The sequence below is a fragment of the Salmo salar genome, chromosome 24 (assembly GCF_965601325.2).
Source record: "Salmo salar chromosome 24, fSalSal1, whole genome shotgun sequence".
Lineage (NCBI taxonomy): Eukaryota > Metazoa > Chordata > Actinopteri > Salmoniformes > Salmonidae > Salmo > Salmo salar.
Window position 1 is genome coordinate 46470001 of NC_138314.1, and position 17993 is coordinate 46487993.

A 17993-nucleotide genomic window follows, 5' to 3' on the forward strand; every position below is an offset into this window, starting at 1 on the left:
AGCGTTGCTCGCCGCAAGGCAACGCCATATGAAGAACAGGGAACCTTGACGTATTCTCTCCTGAAGACATACTGAAAGTACTGAGAGACAAGTTCTTCCCCCACCAGACAACGCCACCGTCTGTCTTTCTGCAAGCTGAGGATGAACGGCTGTCAAACATCATGGTTCTGTCACTAGCCTCACTGTGACTGTCTGTGTCTGTCTGTGTGTCTGTGACCTGTGTGTCTGTGACCTGTGTGTCTGTGACCTGTGTGTCTGTGTGTCTGTGACCTGTGTGTGTCTGTGACCCTGTGACCTGTGTGTGTCTGTGACCTGTGTGTGTCTGTGACCTGTGTGTGTCTGTGACCTGTGTGTGTCTGTGACCTGTGTGTGTCTGTGACCTCCATTTACTGGATGAACAACACAGGTAGGCAAACTGAAACACACCAGGAGCGATCGTCCCTAGTATATAAACCCTTGTATATAAAGTATATGACTAAAATGTCAATGTAAAATGTTCTGTTATATAGACTACAGGGTTCCTACAGGGTTCTGTTATATAGACTACAGGGTTCCTACAGGGTTCTGTTATATAGACTACAGGGTTCCTACAGGGTTCTGTTATATAGACTACAGGGTTCTGTTATATAGCCTACAGGGTTCTGTTATATAGCCTACAGGGTTCTGTTATATAGACTACAGGGTTCCTACAGGGTTCTGTTATATAGACTACAGGGTTCTGTTATATAGACTACAGGGTTCTGTTATATAGACTACAGGGTTCTGTTATATAGACTACAGGGTTCCTACAGGGTTCTGTTATATAGACTACAGGGTTCCTACAGGGTTCTGTTATATAGACTACAGGGTTCTGTTATATAGACTACAGGGTTCTGTTATATAGCCTACAGGGTTCTGTTATATAGACTACAGGGTTCCTACAGGGTTCTGTTATATAGACTACAGGGTTCTGTTATATAGACTACAGGGTTCTGTTATATAGACTACAGGGTTCTGTTATATAGACTACAGGGTTCCTACAGGGTTCTGTTATATAGACTACAGGGTTCCTACAGGGTTCTGTTATATAGACTACAGGGTTCTGTTATATAGACTACAGGGTTCTGTTATATAGACTACAGGGTTCTGTTATATAACCTACAGGGTTCTGTTATATAGACTACAGGGTTCTGTTATATAGACTACAGGGTTCTGTTATATAGACTACAGGGTTCTGTTATATAGACTACAGGGTTCTGTTATATAGACTACAGGGTTCTGTTATATAGACTACAGGGTTCCTACAGGGTTCTGTTATATAGACTACAGGGTTCTGTTATATAGACTACAGGGTTCTGTTATATAGACTACAGGGTTCCTACAGGGTTCTGTTATATAGACTACAGGGTTCTGTTATATAGACTACAGGGTTCTGTTATATAACCTACAGGGTTCTGTTACATAGACTACAGGGTTCTGTTATATAGACTACAGGGTTCTGTTATATAGACTACAGGGTTCCTACAGGGTTCTGTTATATAGACTACAGGGTTCTGTTATATAGACTACAGGGTTCTGTTATATAGACTACAGGGTTCCTACAGGGTTCTGTTATATAGACTACAGGGTTCTGTTATATAGCCTACAGGGTTCTGTTATATAGACTACAGGGTTCCTACAGGGTTCTGTTATATAGACTACAGGGTTCTGTTATATAGACTACAGGGTTCTGTTATATAGCCTACAGGGTTCTGTTATATAGACTACAGGGTTCCTACAGGGTTCTGTTATATAGACTACAGGGTTCTGTTATATAGACTACAGGGTTCTGTTATATAGACTACAGGGTTCTGTTATATAGACTACAGGGTTCCTACAGGGTTCTGTTATATAGACTACAGGGTTCCTACAGGGTTCTGTTATATAGACTACAGGGTTCTGTTATATAGACTACAGAGTTCTGTTATATAGACTACAGGGTTCTGTTATATAACCTACAGGGTTCTGTTATATAGACTACAGGGTTCCTACAGGGTTCTGTTATATAGACTACAGGGTTCTGTTATATAGACTACAGGGTTCTGTTATATAGACTACAGGGTTCTGTTATATAGACTACAGGGTTCTGTTATATAGACTACAGGGTTCCTACAGGGTTCTGTTATATAGACTACAGGGTTCTGTTATATAGACTACAGGGTTCTGTTATATAGACTACAGGGTTCCTACAGGGTTCTGTTATATAGACTACAGGGTTCTGTTATATAGACTACAGGGTTCTGTTATATAACCTACAGGGTTCTGTTATATAGACTACAGGGTTCTGTTATATAGACTACAGGGTTCTGTTATATAGACTACAGGGTTCTGTTATATAGACTACAGGGTTCTGTTATATAACCTACAGGGTTCTGTTATATAGACTACAGGGTTCTGTTATATAGACTACAGGGTTCTGTTATATAGACTACAGGGTTCCTACAGGGTTCTGTTATATAGACTACAGGGTTCTGTTATATAGACTACAGGGTTCTGTTATATAGACTACAGGGTTCCTACAGGGTTCTGTTATATAGACTACAGGGTTCTGTTATATAGCCTACAGGGTTCTGTTATATAGACTACAGGGTTCCTACAGGGTTCTGTTATATAGACTACAGGGTTCTGTTATATAGACTACAGGGTTCTGTTATATAGACTACAAGGTTCTGTTATATAGACTACAGGGTTCCTACAGGGTTCTGTTATATAGACTACAGGGTTCTGTTATATAGACTACAGGGTTCCTACAGGGTTCTGTTATATAGACTACAGGGTTCTGTTATATAGACTACAGGGTTCTGTTATATAGACTACAAGGTTCTGTTATATAGACTACAGGGTTCCTACAGGGTTCTGTTATATAGACTACAGGGTTCTGTTATATAGACTACAGGGTTCCTACAGGGTTCTGTTATATAGACTACAGGGTTCTGTTATATAGCCTACAGGGTTCTGTTATATAGACTACAGGGTTCTGTTATATAGACTACAGGGTTCTGTTATATAGACTACAGGGTTCTGTTATATAGACTACCGGGTTCTGTTATATAGACTACAGGGTTCTGTTATATAGACTACAGGGTTCCTACAGGGTTCTGTTATATAGACTACAGGGTTCTGTTATATAGACTACAGGGTTCTGTTATATAGACTACAGGGTTCTGTTATATAGACTACAGGGTTCTGTTATATAGACTACAGGGTTCCTACAGGGTTCTGTTATATAGACTACAGGGTTCTGTTATATAGACTACAGGGTTCTGTTATATAGACTACAGGGTTCCTACAGGGTTCTGTCATATAGACTACAGGGTTCTGTTATATAGACTACAGGGTTCTGTTATATAGACTACAGGGTTCTGTTATATAGACTACAGGGTTCTGTTATATAGACTACAGGGTTCTGTTATATAGACTACAGGGTTCTGTTACATAACCTACAGGGTTCTGTTATATAGACTACAGGGTTCTGTTATATAGACTACAGGGTTCTGTTATATAGACTACAGGGTTCCTACAGGGTTCTGTTATATAGACTACAGGGTTCTGTTATATAGACTACAGGGTTCTGTTATATAGACTACAGGGTTCCTACAGGGTTCTGTTATATAGACTACAGGGTTCTGTTATATAGCCTACAGGGTTCTGTTATATAGACTACAGGGTTCCTACAGGGTTCTGTTATATAGACTACAGGGTTCTGTTATATAGACTACAGGGTTCTGTTATATAGACTACAAGGTTCTGTTATATAGACTACAGGGTTCCTACAGGGTTCTGTTATATAGACTACAGGGTTCTGTTATATAGACTACAGGGTTCCTACAGGGTTCTGTTATATAGACTACAGGGTTCTGTTATATAGACTACAGGGTTCTGTTATATAGACTACAAGGTTCTGTTATATAGACTACAGGGTTCCTACAGGGTTCTGTTATATAGACTACAGGGTTCTGTTATATAGACTACAGGGTTCCTACAGGGTTCTGTTATATAGACTACAGGGTTCTGTTATATAGCCTACAGGGTTCTGTTATATAGACTACAGGGTTCTGTTATATAGACTACAGGGTTCTGTTATATAGACTACAGGGTTCTGTTATATAGACTACCGGGTTCTGTTATATAGACTACAGGGTTCTGTTATATAGACTACAGGGTTCCTACAGGGTTCTGTTATATAGACTACAGGGTTCTGTTATATAGACTACAGGGTTCTGTTATATAGACTACAGGGTTCTGTTATATAGACTACAGGGTTCTGTTATATAACCTACAGGGTTCTGTTATATAGACTACAGGGTTCTGTTATATAGACTACAGGGTTCTGTTATATAGACTACAGGGTTCCTACAGGGTTCTGTTATATAGACTACAGGGTTCTGTTATATAGACTACAGGGTTCTGTTATATAGACTACAGGGTTCCTACAGGGTTCTGTTATATAGACTACAGGGTTCTGTTATATAGCCTACAGGGTTCTGTTATATAGACTACAGGGTTCCTACAGGGTTCTGTTATATAGACTACAGGGTTCTGTTATATAGACTACAAGGTTCTGTTATATAGACTACAGGGTTCCTACAGGGTTCTGTTATATAGACTACAGGGTTCTGTTATATAGACTACAGGGTTCCTACAGGGTTCTGTTATATAGACTACAGGGTTCTGTTATATAGCCTACAGGGTTCTGTTATATAGACTACAGGGTTCTGTTATATAGACTACAGGGTTCTGTTATATAGACTACAGGGTTCCTACAGGGTTCTGTTATATAGACTACAGGGTTCTGTTATATAGCCTACAGGGTTCTGTTATATAGACTACAGGGTTCTGTTATATAGACTACAGGGTTCTGTTATATAGACTACAGGGTTCTGTTATATAGACTACCGGGTTCTGTTATATAGACTACAGGGTTCTGTTATATAGACTACAGGGTTCCTACAGGGTTCTGTTATATAGACTACAGGGTTCTGTTATATAGACTACAGGGTTCTGTTATATAGACTACAGGGTTCCTACAGGGTTCTGTTATATAACCTACAGGGTTCTGTTATATAGACTACAGGGTTCTGTTATATAGACTACAGGGTTCTGTTATATAGACTACAGGGTTCTGTTATATAGACTACAGGGTTCTGTTATATAGACTACAGGGTTCCTACAGGGTTCTGTTATATAACCTACAGGGTTCTGTTATATAGACTACAGGGTTCTGTTATATAGACTACAGGGTTCTGTTATATAGACTACAGGGTTCTGTTATATAGACTACAGGGTTCCTACAGGGTTCTGTTATATAGACTACAGGGTTATGTTATATAGACTACAGGGTTCTGTTATATAGACTACGGGGTTCTGTTATATAGACTACAGGGTTCCTACAGGGTTCTGTTATATAACCTACAGGGTTCTGTTATATAGAGTACAGGGTTCTGTTATATAGACTACAGGGTTCTGTTATATAGACTACAGGGTTCTGTTATATAGACTACAGGGTTCTGTTATGTAGACTACAGGGTTCTGTTATATAGACTACAGGGTTCTGTTATATAGACTACAGGGTTCTGTTATATAGACTACCGGGTTCTGTTATATAGACTACCGGGTTCTGTTATATAGACTACAGGGTTCTGTTATATAGACTACAGGGTTCTGTTATATAGACTACAGGGTTCTGTTATATAGACTACAGGGTTCTGTTATATAGACTACAGGGTTCTGTTATATAGACTACAGGGTTCTGTTATATAGACTACAGGGTTCTGTTATATAGACTACAGGGTTCCTACAGGGTTCTGTTATATAGACTACAGGGTTCTGTTATATAGACTACAGGGTTCTGTTATATAGACTACAGGGTTCCTACAGGGTTCTGTTATATAGACTACAGGGTTCTGTTATATAGCCTACAGGGTTCTGTTATGTAGACTACAGGGTTCCTACAGGGTTCTGTTATATAGACTACAGGGTTCTGTTATATAGACTACAAGGTTCTGTTATATAGACTACAGGGTTCCTACAGGGTTCTGTTATATAGACTACAGGGTTCTGTTATATAGACTACAGGGTTCCTACAGGGTTCTGTTATATAGACTACAGGGTTCCTACAGGGTTCTGTTATATAGACTACAGGGTTCTGTTATATAGACTACAGGGTTCTGTTATATAGACTACAGGGTTCCTACAGGGTTCTGTTATATAACCTACAGGGTTCTGTTATATAGACTACAGGGTTCTGTTATATAGACTACAGGGTTCTGTTATATAGACTACAGGGTTCTGTTATATAGACTACAGGGTTCTGTTATATAGACTACAGGGGTCTGTTATATAGACTACAGGGTTCCTACAGGGTTCTGTTATATAACCTACAGGGTTCTGTTATATAGACTACAGGGTTCTGTTATATAGACTACAGGGTTCTGTTATATAGACTACAGGGTTCTGTTATATAGACTACAGGGTTCCTACAGGGTTCTGTTATATAGACTACAGGGTTATGTTATATAGACTACAGGGTTCTGTTATATAGACTACGGGGTTCTGTTATATAGACTACAGGGTTCCTACAGGGTTCTGTTATATAACCTACAGGGTTCTGTTATATAGAGTACAGGGTTCTGTTATATAGACTACAGGGTTCTGTTATATAGACTACAGGGTTCTGTTATATAGACTACAGGGTTCTGTTATGTAGACTACAGGGTTCTGTTATATAGACTACAGGGTTCTGTTATATAGACTACAGGGTTCTGTTATATAGACTACCGGGTTCTGTTATATAGACTACCGGGTTCTGTTATATAGACTACAGGGTTCTGTTATATAGACTACAGGGTTCTGTTATATAGACTACAGGGTTCTGTTATATAGACTACAGGGTTCTGTTATATAGACTACAGGGTTCTGTTATATAGACTACAGGGTTCTGTTATATAGACTACAGGGTTCCTACAGGGTTCTGTTATATAGACTACAGGGTTCTGTTATATAGACTACAGGGTTCTGTTATATAGACTACAGGGTTCCTACAGGGTTCTGTTATATAGACTACAGGGTTCTGTTATATAGCCTACAGGGTTCTGTTATGTAGACTACAGGGTTCCTACAGGGTTCTGTTATATAGACTACAGGGTTCTGTTATATAGACTACAAGGTTCTGTTATATAGACTACAGGGTTCCTACAGGGTTCTGTTATATAGACTACAGGGTTCTGTTATATAGACTACAGGGTTCCTACAGGGTTCTGTTATATAGACTACAGGGTTCTGTTATATAGCCTACAGGGTTCTGTTATATAGACTACAGGGTTCTGTTATATAGACTACAGGGTTCTGTTATATAGACTACAGGGTTCTGTTATATAGACTACCGGGTTCTGTTATATAGACTACAGGGTTCTGTTATATAGACTACAGGGTTCCTACAGGGTTCTGTTATATAGACTACAGGGTTCTGTTATATAGACTACAGGGTTCTGTTATATAGACTACAGGGTTCCTACAGGGTTCTGTTATATAACCTACAGGGTTCTGTTATATAGACTACAGGGTTCTGTTATATAGACTACAGGGTTCTGTTATATAGACTACAGGGTTCTGTTATATAGACTACAGGGTTCTGTTATATAGACTACAGGGTTCCTACAGGGTTCTGTTATATAACGTACAGGGTTCTGTTATATAGACTACAGGGTTCTGTTATATAGACTACAGGGTTCTGTTATATAGACTACAGGGTTATGTTATATAGACTACAGGGTTCTGTTATATAGACTACGGGGTTCTGTTATATAGACTACAGGGTTCCTACAGGGTTCTGTTATATAACCTACAGGGTTCTGTTATATAGAGTACAGGGTTCTGTTATATAGACTACAGGGTTCTGTTATATAGACTACAGGGTTCTGTTATATAGACTACAGGGTTCTGTTATGTAGACTACAGGGTTCTGTTATATAGACTACAGGGTTCTGTTATATAGACTACAGGGTTCTGTTATATAGACTACCGGGTTCTGTTATATAGACTACCGGGTTCTGTTATATAGACTACAGGGTTCTGTTATATAGACTACAGGGTTCTGTTATATAGACTACAGGGTTCTGTTATATAGACTACAGGGTTCTGTTATATAGACTACAGGGTTCTGTTATATAGACTACAGGGTTCCTACAGGGTTCTGTTATATAGACTACAGGGTTCTGTTATATAGACTACAGGGTTCTGTTATATAGACTACAGGGTTCCTACAGGGTTCTGTTATATAGACTACAGGGTTCTGTTATATAGCCTACAGGGTTCTGTTATGTAGACTACAGGGTTCCTACAGGGTTCTGTTATATAGACTACAGGGTTCTGTTATATAGACTACAAGGTTCTGTTATATAGACTACAGGGTTCCTACAGGGTTCTGTTATATAGACTACAGGGTTCTGTTATATAGACTACAGGGTTCCTACAGGGTTCTGTTATATAGACTACAGGGTTCTGTTATATAGCCTACAGGGTTCTGTTATATAGACTACAGGGTTCTGTTATATAGACTACAGGGTTCTGTTATATAGACTACAGGGTTCTGTTATATAGACTACCGGGTTCCTACAGGGTTCTGTTATATAGACTACAGGGTTCTGTTATATAGACTACAGGGTTCTGTTATATAGACTACAGGGTTCCTACAGGGTTCTGTTATATAACCTACAGGGTTCTGTTATATAGACTACAGGGTTCTGTTATATAGACTACAGGGTTCTGTTATATAGACTACAGGGTTCTGTTATATAGACTACAGGGTTCTGTTATATAGACTACAGGGTTCCTACAGGGTTCTGTTATATAACCTACAGGGTTCTGTTATATAGACTACAGGGTTCTGTTATATAGACTACAGGGTTCTGTTATATAGACTACAGGGTTCTGTTATATAGACTACAGGGTTCCTACAGGGTTCTGTTATATAGACTACAGGGTTATGTTATATAGACTACAGGGTTCTGTTATATAGACTACGGGGTTCTGTTATATAGACTACAGGGTTCCTACAGGGTTCTGTTATATAACCTACAGGGTTCTGTTATATAGAGTACAGGGTTCTGTTATATAGACTACAGGGTTCTGTTATATAGACTACAGGGTTCTGTTATATAGACTACAGGGTTCTGTTATGTAGACTACAGGGTTCTGTTATATAGACTACAGGGTTCTGTTATATAGACTACAGGGTTCTGTTATATAGACTACCGGGTTCTGTTATATAGACTACAGGGTTCTGTTATATAGACTACAGGGTTCTGTTATATAGACTACAGGGTTCTGTTATATAGAGACCTGGCTGAGAGGAGGAGACCTGGCTGAGAAGAGGAGACCTGGCTGAGAAGAGGAGACCTGGCTGATAGAAGGAGACCTGGCTGAGAGAAGGAGACCTGGCTGAGAAGAGGAGACCTGGCTGAGAGAAGGAGACCTGGCTGAGAAGAGGAGACCTGGCTGATAGAAGGAGACCTGGCTGAGAGGAGGAGACCTGGCTGATAGAAGGAGACCTGGCTGAGAAGAGGAGACCTGGCTGATAGAAGGAGACCTGGCTGAGAGGAGGAGACCTGGCTGATAGAAGGAGACCTGGCTGAGAAGAGGAGACCTGGCTGATAGAAGGAGACCTGGCTGAGAGGAGGAGACCTGGCTGAGAGAAGGAGACCTGGCTGAGAAGAGGAGACCTGGCTGAGAGGAGGAGACCTGGCTGAGAAGAGGAGACCTGGCTGAGAGAAGGAGACCTGGCTGAGAGAAGGAGACCTGGCTGAGAAGAGGAGACCTGGCTGAGAGAAGGAAGGTGTGAGACGGTAACCATGGTGGTAACCATGGCATTGGCCAATAGGTGAAGCAGCCTTGATCAGTGGAGCATCAAAATCATATGGAGGATTAAGATATGAGGGGTGAGATGAGGAGACTGGGACCAAGTCTCATTCTGTAGGGCTGAAATACGGACCTTCAAGACATCTGGGAATCTTTATTGTCAGGAAATGAAGGAAGAACGTACGGAGGAAGCTATGATTTTGACAGTTAGTAACCAGGTCTGGCACAGCTACCGTATAACCGACGGTTACGGTTGAAGACAGTCATGAAAAATAAAAATAATAAAATAACTGTCAGAACCCTTTTTTTGTATTTACTATAAAATGTGTTTTATTTTATGTGGAAAGAACAGCTGACTGAAGACTGGATGGCCGGGCATTCGTGAGGTTGAGTCCATTTCTGCTGTAAGCATGGACTCTACAATGTGATGAAACTTTGTTACTCGTTGCTGAAACAAGCAAGATGTTGTAGCAAAACGAGTCTTCGGTTGCCTAGGCAATTCCGCCACCCCCCCCCCCCCCCTCCTCCTCCTCCCACATGCAGTCAGGAGCGGAGGAGAGAAGAACACATATCTTTAAAGATAAAAAAAAAAAAAATATATATATATATATATATATATATATATATATATATATATATATATATAATGTTTTTTTTAATTGGCTATTCGAATGGTTACCAATAACCGCCATCAAAAATGTTGTGACGTCACAGCTCTCCTTGTAACATTTTCAGACAAAGCCAATGTGTCACTTCCCTGTTATGAGTCCATCGTTTAACATATTGTACAGTCCTATGACACTTCTGGGCAATTTTGTCTCTCACACTCCGGTGGCTTCACAGAGAGTCAGGTCAGTGCCTGGGTTCTCACGATATAGTGCATTTGGAAAGTATTCAGACCCCTCTTATTTTTCCAAATTTTGATACATAACAGCCTTATTCTAAAATGTATTAAAAACATTTTTAAATCCCCTCATCAATCTACACACAATACCCCATAATGACAAAGCAAAAACTGGTTTTAAGAAATTACTGCAAATTTATTCAGTATTCAGACCCTTTACTCAGTACTTTGTTGAAGCACCTTTAGCAGCGATTACAGCCTCAAGTCTTCTTGGGTATGACGATACAAGCTTGGCACACCTGTATTTGGGGAGTTTCTCCCATTCTTCTCTGTAGATCCTCTCAAGCTCTGTCAGGTTGGATGGGAAGCGTCACTGCACAGCTATTTTCAGGTCTCTCCAGAGATGTTCGATCAGGTTCAAGTCTGGGCTCTGGCTGGGCCACTCAAGGATATTCAGAGACTTGTCCCGAAGCCACTCCTGCGTTGTCTTGGCTGTGTGCTTAGGGTTGTTGTCCTGTTGGAAGGTAAACCTTCGCCCCAGTCTGAGGTCCTGAGCGCTCTGGAGCAGGTTTTCATCAAGGATCTCTCTGTACTTTGTTCCATTCATCTTTCCCTCGATCCTGACTAGTCTCCCAGTCCCTGCCGCTGAAAAACATCCCCACAGCATGATGCTGCCACCGCCATGCTTCACCGTAGGGATGGTGCCAGGTTTCCTCCAGACATGATGCTGCCACCGCCATGCTTCACCGTAGGGATGGTGCCAGGTTTCCAGACGTGATTCTAAACTTCTTCCATTTAAGAATGATGGAGGCCACTGTGTTCTTGGGGACCTTCAATGCCGCAGAAATGTTTTGGTCCCCTTCCCCAGATCTGTGCCTTGACACAATCCTGTCTCGGACCTCTACGGACAATTCCTTCGACCTCACGACTTGGTTTTTGCTCTGACATGCACTGTCAACTGTGGGACCTTGTATAGACAGGTGTGTGCCTTTCCAAATCATGTCCAATCAATTGAATTTACCACAGATGGACTCCAATCAAGTTGTAGAAACATCTCAAGGATGATCAATGGAAACAGGATGCACCTGAGCTCAATTTCAAGTCTCATAGCAAAGGGTCTGAAAACTTATGTAAATAAGGTATTTCTGTTATATATATATATATATATAACAGAAATACCTTATTTACATATTTATATATATATATATATATATTTTTTTATAAATTAGGAAAAACATAAAAAAAACTTTTCGCTATGTCATTATGGGGTATTGTGATGTCATTATGGGGTATTGTGATGTCATTCTGGGGTACTGTGATGTCATTCTGGGGTACTGTGATGTCATTCTGGGGTACTGTGATGTCATTCTGGGGTATTGTGATGTCATTCTGGGGTACTGTGATGTCATTCTGGGGTAGTGTGTGTAGATTGATGAGGACATTTTTTTATTTCATCCATTTTAGAATAAGGCTGTAACGTAACAAAATGTGGAAAAAGTCAAAGGGTCTGAATACTTTCCGAATGCACTGTATGGCCAAGCTACTAAGTCAGCACTTGCTTTGTTTGTGAAAATGTGTTAAATGTATTGACATTGGAAATATTTGGAGGACTGTACCTTTCCCAGAAGGCTGTGGGAGTACGAAGCCAGGGAGGAGGAAGGGAGCTCCAGTGGTTAGACCGGCCGGTTTGAGCTCTGTCACGCCATAGGTGGTTAGACATGTGACCAGACTGACCAGGTCCTTCAGAGCATCACTGCTGTCCTCCTCTTTGGTCTGCTCCAATCTGGGGGGGGGAGACATTTTAGTATAGTGAGTTATGTGATTCATGTTGCTGTCTAAATCATCTCTCGTATTTATCTCTACTAGAATATCATGTTCCTGTCTGAATCATTTCTTGTATTTATCTCAACTCACACATTATTGCTTCCAGCCTCGCATTTAGTTTGGTACAGCGGGGGTTAATATAAGCATTTAGTGTGGTACAGCGAGGGTTAATATAAGCATTTAGTGTGGTACAGTGGGGGTTAATATAAGCCTAGCATTTAGTGTGGTACAGCGGGGGTTAATATAAGCATTTAGTGTGGTACAGTGGGGGTTAATATAAGCATTTAGTTTGGTACAGTGAGGATTAATATAAGCATTTAGTGTGGTACAGCGGGGGTTAATATAAGCATTTAGTGTGGTACAGTGGGGGTTAATATAAGCATTTAGTTTGGTACAGTGAGGATTAATATAAGCATTTAGTGTGGTACAGTGGGGGTTAATATAAGCATTTTAGTGTGGTACAGCGAGGGTTAATATAAGCATTTAGTGTGGTACAGTGGGGGTTAATATAAGCCTAGCATTTAGTGTGGTACAGCGGGGGTTAATATAAGCATTTAGTGTGGTACAGTGGGGGTTAATATAAGCATTTAGTTTGGTACAGTGAGGATTAATATAAGCATTTAGTGTGGTACAGCGGGGGTTAATATAAGCATTTAGTGTGGTACAGTGGGGGTTAATATAAGCATTTAGTTTGGTACAGTGAGGATTAATATAAGCATTTAGTGTGGTACAGTGGGGGTTAATATAAGCATTTAGTGTGGTACAGCGGGGGTTAATATAAGCATTTAGTGTGGTACAGTGGGGGTTAATATAAGCATTTAGTGTGGTACAGTGGGGGTTAATATAAGCATTTAGTGTGGTACAGTGGGGGTTAATATAAGCATTTAGTGTGGTACAGTGGGGGTTAATATAAGCATTTAGTGTGGTACAGTGGGGGTTAATATAAGCATTTAGTGTGGTACAGTGGGGGTTAATATAAGGATTTAGTTTGGTACAGCGAGGATTAATATAAGCATTTAGTGTGGTACAGCGAGGGTTAATTTAAGCATTTAGTTTGGTACAGCGAGGATTAATATAAGCATTTAGTTTGGTACAGTGGGGGTTAATATTAGCATTTAGTGTGGTACAGCGGGGTTAATATAAGCCTAGCATTTAGTTTGGTACAGCGGGGATTAATATAAGCATTTAGTGTGGTACAGTGGGGATTAATATCAGCATAGCATTTAGTGTGGTACAGCAGGGATTAATATAAGCATTTAGTGTGGTACAGTGGGGGTGTTCTAAGGGGACATGTGGAATTGTTTTAAGATGGTCATATGGAATTGTTTTAAGATGGTCATACTATGGATCATTTAGTTATTTGATTTTGAATTTTAGGACCCCTTTAATTATATATATTTTTTTTTAATTGCCCAGAGAAACACATTGAATAACACATGAATAAATGGCTTAAAAGATAGTCACAAAATCAAGAAACAAGGTTCTGAAGTGTCTGTCCAACATCTAGGAGATATAAGACAGCTCAGGAAATATACACACACATATATATATTTATTTACGCATATTTAACCACTTTTTTTTGTTGGTACAAAACTACCTCCATACTTCCGTTCATTTTTCACACCGGTACCGTTTACCAGGGGAAGGGGGGGGACCGGTACTGTTTACCTTCATATGAGTCCTGTGACATTTGTAGGGGGGGGTCGAAGAGCACTATCGTGTTCTCGAGAGTGTCCTCTTTCCATAGAGGGGTCATATAATACACTGCTCAAAAAAATAAAGGGAACACTTAAACAACACATCCTAGATATGAATGAAAGAAATAATCTTATTAAATACTTTTTTCTTTACATAGTTCAATGTGCTGACAACAAAATCACACAAAAATAATCAATGGAAATCCAATTTATCAACCCATGTAGGTCTGGATTAGGAGTCACACTCAAAATTAAAGTGGAAAACCACACTACAGGCTGATCCAACTTTGATGTAATGTCCTTAAAACAAGTGAAAATGAGGCTCAGTAGTGTGTGTGGCCTCCACGTGCCTGTATGACCTCCCTACAACGCCTGGGCATGCTCCTGATGAGGTGGCGGATGGTCTCCTGAGGGATCTCCTCCCAGACCTGGACTAAAGCATCCGCCAACTCCTGGACAGTCTGTGGTGCAACGTGGCATTGGTGGATGGAGCGAGACATGATGTCCCAGATGTGCTCAATTGGATTCAGGTCTGGGGAACGGGCGGGCCAGTCCATAGCATCAATGCCTTCCTCTTGCAGGAACTGCTGACACACTCCAGCCACATGAGGTCTAGCACTGTCTTGCATTAGGAGGAACCCAGGGCCAACCGCACCAGCATATGGTCTCACAAGGGGTCTGAGGATCTCATCTCAGTACCTAATGGCAGTCAGGCTACCTCTGGCGAGCACATGGAGGGCTGTGCGGCCCCCCAAAGAAATGCCACCCTACACCATGACTGACCCACCGCCAAACCGGTCATGCTGGAGGATGTTGCAGGCAGCAGAACGTTCTCCACGGCGTCTCCAGACTCTGTCACGTCTGTCACATGTGCTCAGTGTGAACCTGCTTTCATCTGTGAAGAGCACAGGGCGCCAGTGGCGAATTTGCCAATCTTGGTGTTCTCTGGCAAATGCCAAACGTCCTGCACGGTGTTGGGCTGTAAGCACAACCCCCACCTGTGGACGTCGGGCCCTCATACCACCCTCATGGAGTCTGTTTCTGACCGTTTGAGCAGACACATGCACATTTGTGGCCTGCTGGAGGTCATTTTGCAGGGCTCTGGCAGTGCTTCTCCTGCTCCTCCTTGCACAAAGACAGAGGTAGCGGACCTGCTGCTGGGTTGTTGCCCTCCTACGGCCTCCTCCACGTCTCCTGATGTACTGGCCTGTCTCCTGGTAGCGCCTCCATGCTCTGGACACTACGCTGACAGACACAGCAAACCTTCTTGCCACAGCTCGCATTGATGTGCCATCCTGGATGAGCTGCACTACCTGAGCCACTTGTGTGGGTTGTAGACTCCGTCTCATGCTACCACTAGAGTGAAAGCACCGCCAGCATTCAAAAGTGACCAAAACATCAGCCAGTAAGCATAGGAACTGAGAAGTAGTCTGTGGCCTCCACCTGCAGAACCACTCCTTTACTGGGGGTGTCTTGCTAATTGCCTATAATTTCCACCTGTTGTCTATTCCATTTGCACAACAGCATGTGAAATTTATTGTCAATCAGTGTTGCTTCCTAAGTGGACAGTTTGATTTCACAGAAGTGTGATTGACTTGGAGTTACATTGTGTTGTTTAAGTGTTCCCTTTATTTTTTTGAGCAGTATAGTTTTGTAGGTCAAACAGTTCAGACACGACAGACGTTTTTTTCCGTGAGAAGACATTTTATCGCGATGTCTCATGGTCTGACAAAAACCACTCTAGCTCTGTTCCACATTTCACCTCGGACGCGGAAGTGCGACATCGGCGGATGAGGTGGATTGAGACACATCCAATGCAAAAAAAAAAACACATCTCATAGCTTAAACTTAATCTATCACTCCAGTGTTAATCTGCTAAATCGTACATTTTTTTTTACATTTTAGTAATTTAACAGACGCTCTTATCCAGAGCGACTTACAGTAGTGAATGCATACATTTCATTTCATAGCTTAAACTTAATCTATCACTCCAGTGTTAATCTGCTAAATCGTAATTACTTCGCTACTATTGGCCTATTTATTGCCTTACCTCCTCACGCCATTTGCCCACACTGTATATAGACTATTTTTTTTCCTACTGTAGTATTGACTGTATGTTTGTTTATCTCATGTGTAACTCTGTGTTGCTGTTTGTGTCGCACTGCTTTGGTTTATCTTGGCCAGGTCGCAGTTGTAAATGAGAACTTGTTCTCAACTAGCCTACCTGGTTAAATAAAGGTTAAATCAAATAAATAATAAATAAATAAAAACGTATGGGGATTTTTGTATTACATTAGTTAGAGTGATGCACCGGTGCTGAATTTTAATATAGTGAAACATGTAACACACACAAACAATGTCCGTCCTTTTCGGCCCCCTCCAATCTGGGGGGTGATGGTTAGGAAGAGGTTAATATCAACACTAGGACTAGAGCATCACTACTGGTCTCCTTCTTTGCCTGCGAGGGGAGGGGGTAATTTTAATATAGTAAAACAAAGTCATGCTCACGTACACTCTCTGTCCCCACCCACCGAGGCGGCAGGTAGCCTAGTGGTTAGAGCGTTGGGCCAGTAACCGAAAGGTTGCAAGATCGAATCCTCCGAGCTGACAAGGTAAAAATGTGTTGTTCCGCCCCTGAACAAGGCAGTTAACCCACTGTTCCTAGGCCGTCATTGAAAATAATAAGTTGTTCTTAACTGACTTGCCTAGTTAAATAAAAGGTTAAAAATAAAAAAATACAAAAATCTACTAACCTGAGCATGAGGTCACAGAGGAACGTGTATCCCTGACTCATCCTGAAGTCGTCCAGCAGGGTCTGAGAGACGTCGCTGGAGTCCTTCAGGAAGCAGGACAGACCAGCAAACATCTCTACGATCTCTAAAGGTGAAAGGTCATCTGACTGCTGCATGTTCTGGATACACGTGGCCAGGCACTCTTTCTCTGAGGGGGAAAGGGGTGGTTAATATCACACATGTGCAGAAAGTTTTAAGGATCGATAAAACATTTTTTTTTTTTTTTAAACACACCAACTTGTTACCATCATTTGACTGCTGGTGTGGAGGAAGCTCACTGTAAATGGCTGGAATGGAATAAATCGAACTGTATCCATGTGGAAACCAGGTGTCTGATAACGTTCATTTACAATTCCTCAGATTGTGTTTCTGTCTACCTCCTAATACCACCACACCTGAACCTCCTAACACCACCACACCTGAACCTCCTAACACCACCACACCTGAACCTCCTAATACCGCCACCACACCTGAACCTCCTAACACCACCACACCTGAACCTCCTAACACCACCACACCTGAACCTCCTAATACCGCCACCACACCTGAACCTCCTAACACCACCACACCTGAACCTCCTAACATCACCACACCTGAACCTCCTAATACCACCACACCTGAACCTCCTAACACCACCACACCTGAACCTCCTAACACCACCACACCTGAACCTCCTAATACCACCACCACACCTGAACCTCCTAATACCACCACCACACCTGAACCTCCTAATACCGCCACCACACCTGAACCTCCTAATACCGCCACCACACCTGAACCTCCTAATACCGCCACCACACCTGAACCTCCTAACACCACCACACCTGAACCTCCTAACATCACCACACCTGAACCTCCTAACACCACCACACCTGAACCTCCTAACACCTGAACCTCCTAATACCACCACCACACCTGAACCTCCTAATACCGCCACCACACCTGAACCTCCTAATACCGCCA

At 41.5% G+C, this 17993-nt stretch overlaps 1 protein-coding gene across 1 annotated transcript in view; it reads right to left on the bottom strand.

Annotated features, from left to right (window-relative positions):
* LOC106585952 (WD repeat and FYVE domain-containing protein 3) overlaps nucleotides 1-17993 on the bottom strand; it is a 239709-nt gene that overhangs the window by 145182 nt on the left and 76534 nt on the right. Inside the window, 2 exon segments of the mRNA XM_082968737.1 lie at nucleotides 12334-12500; nucleotides 16992-17178. Coding sequence (XP_082824863.1) covers nucleotides 12334-12500; nucleotides 16992-17178 — 354 coding nt within the window.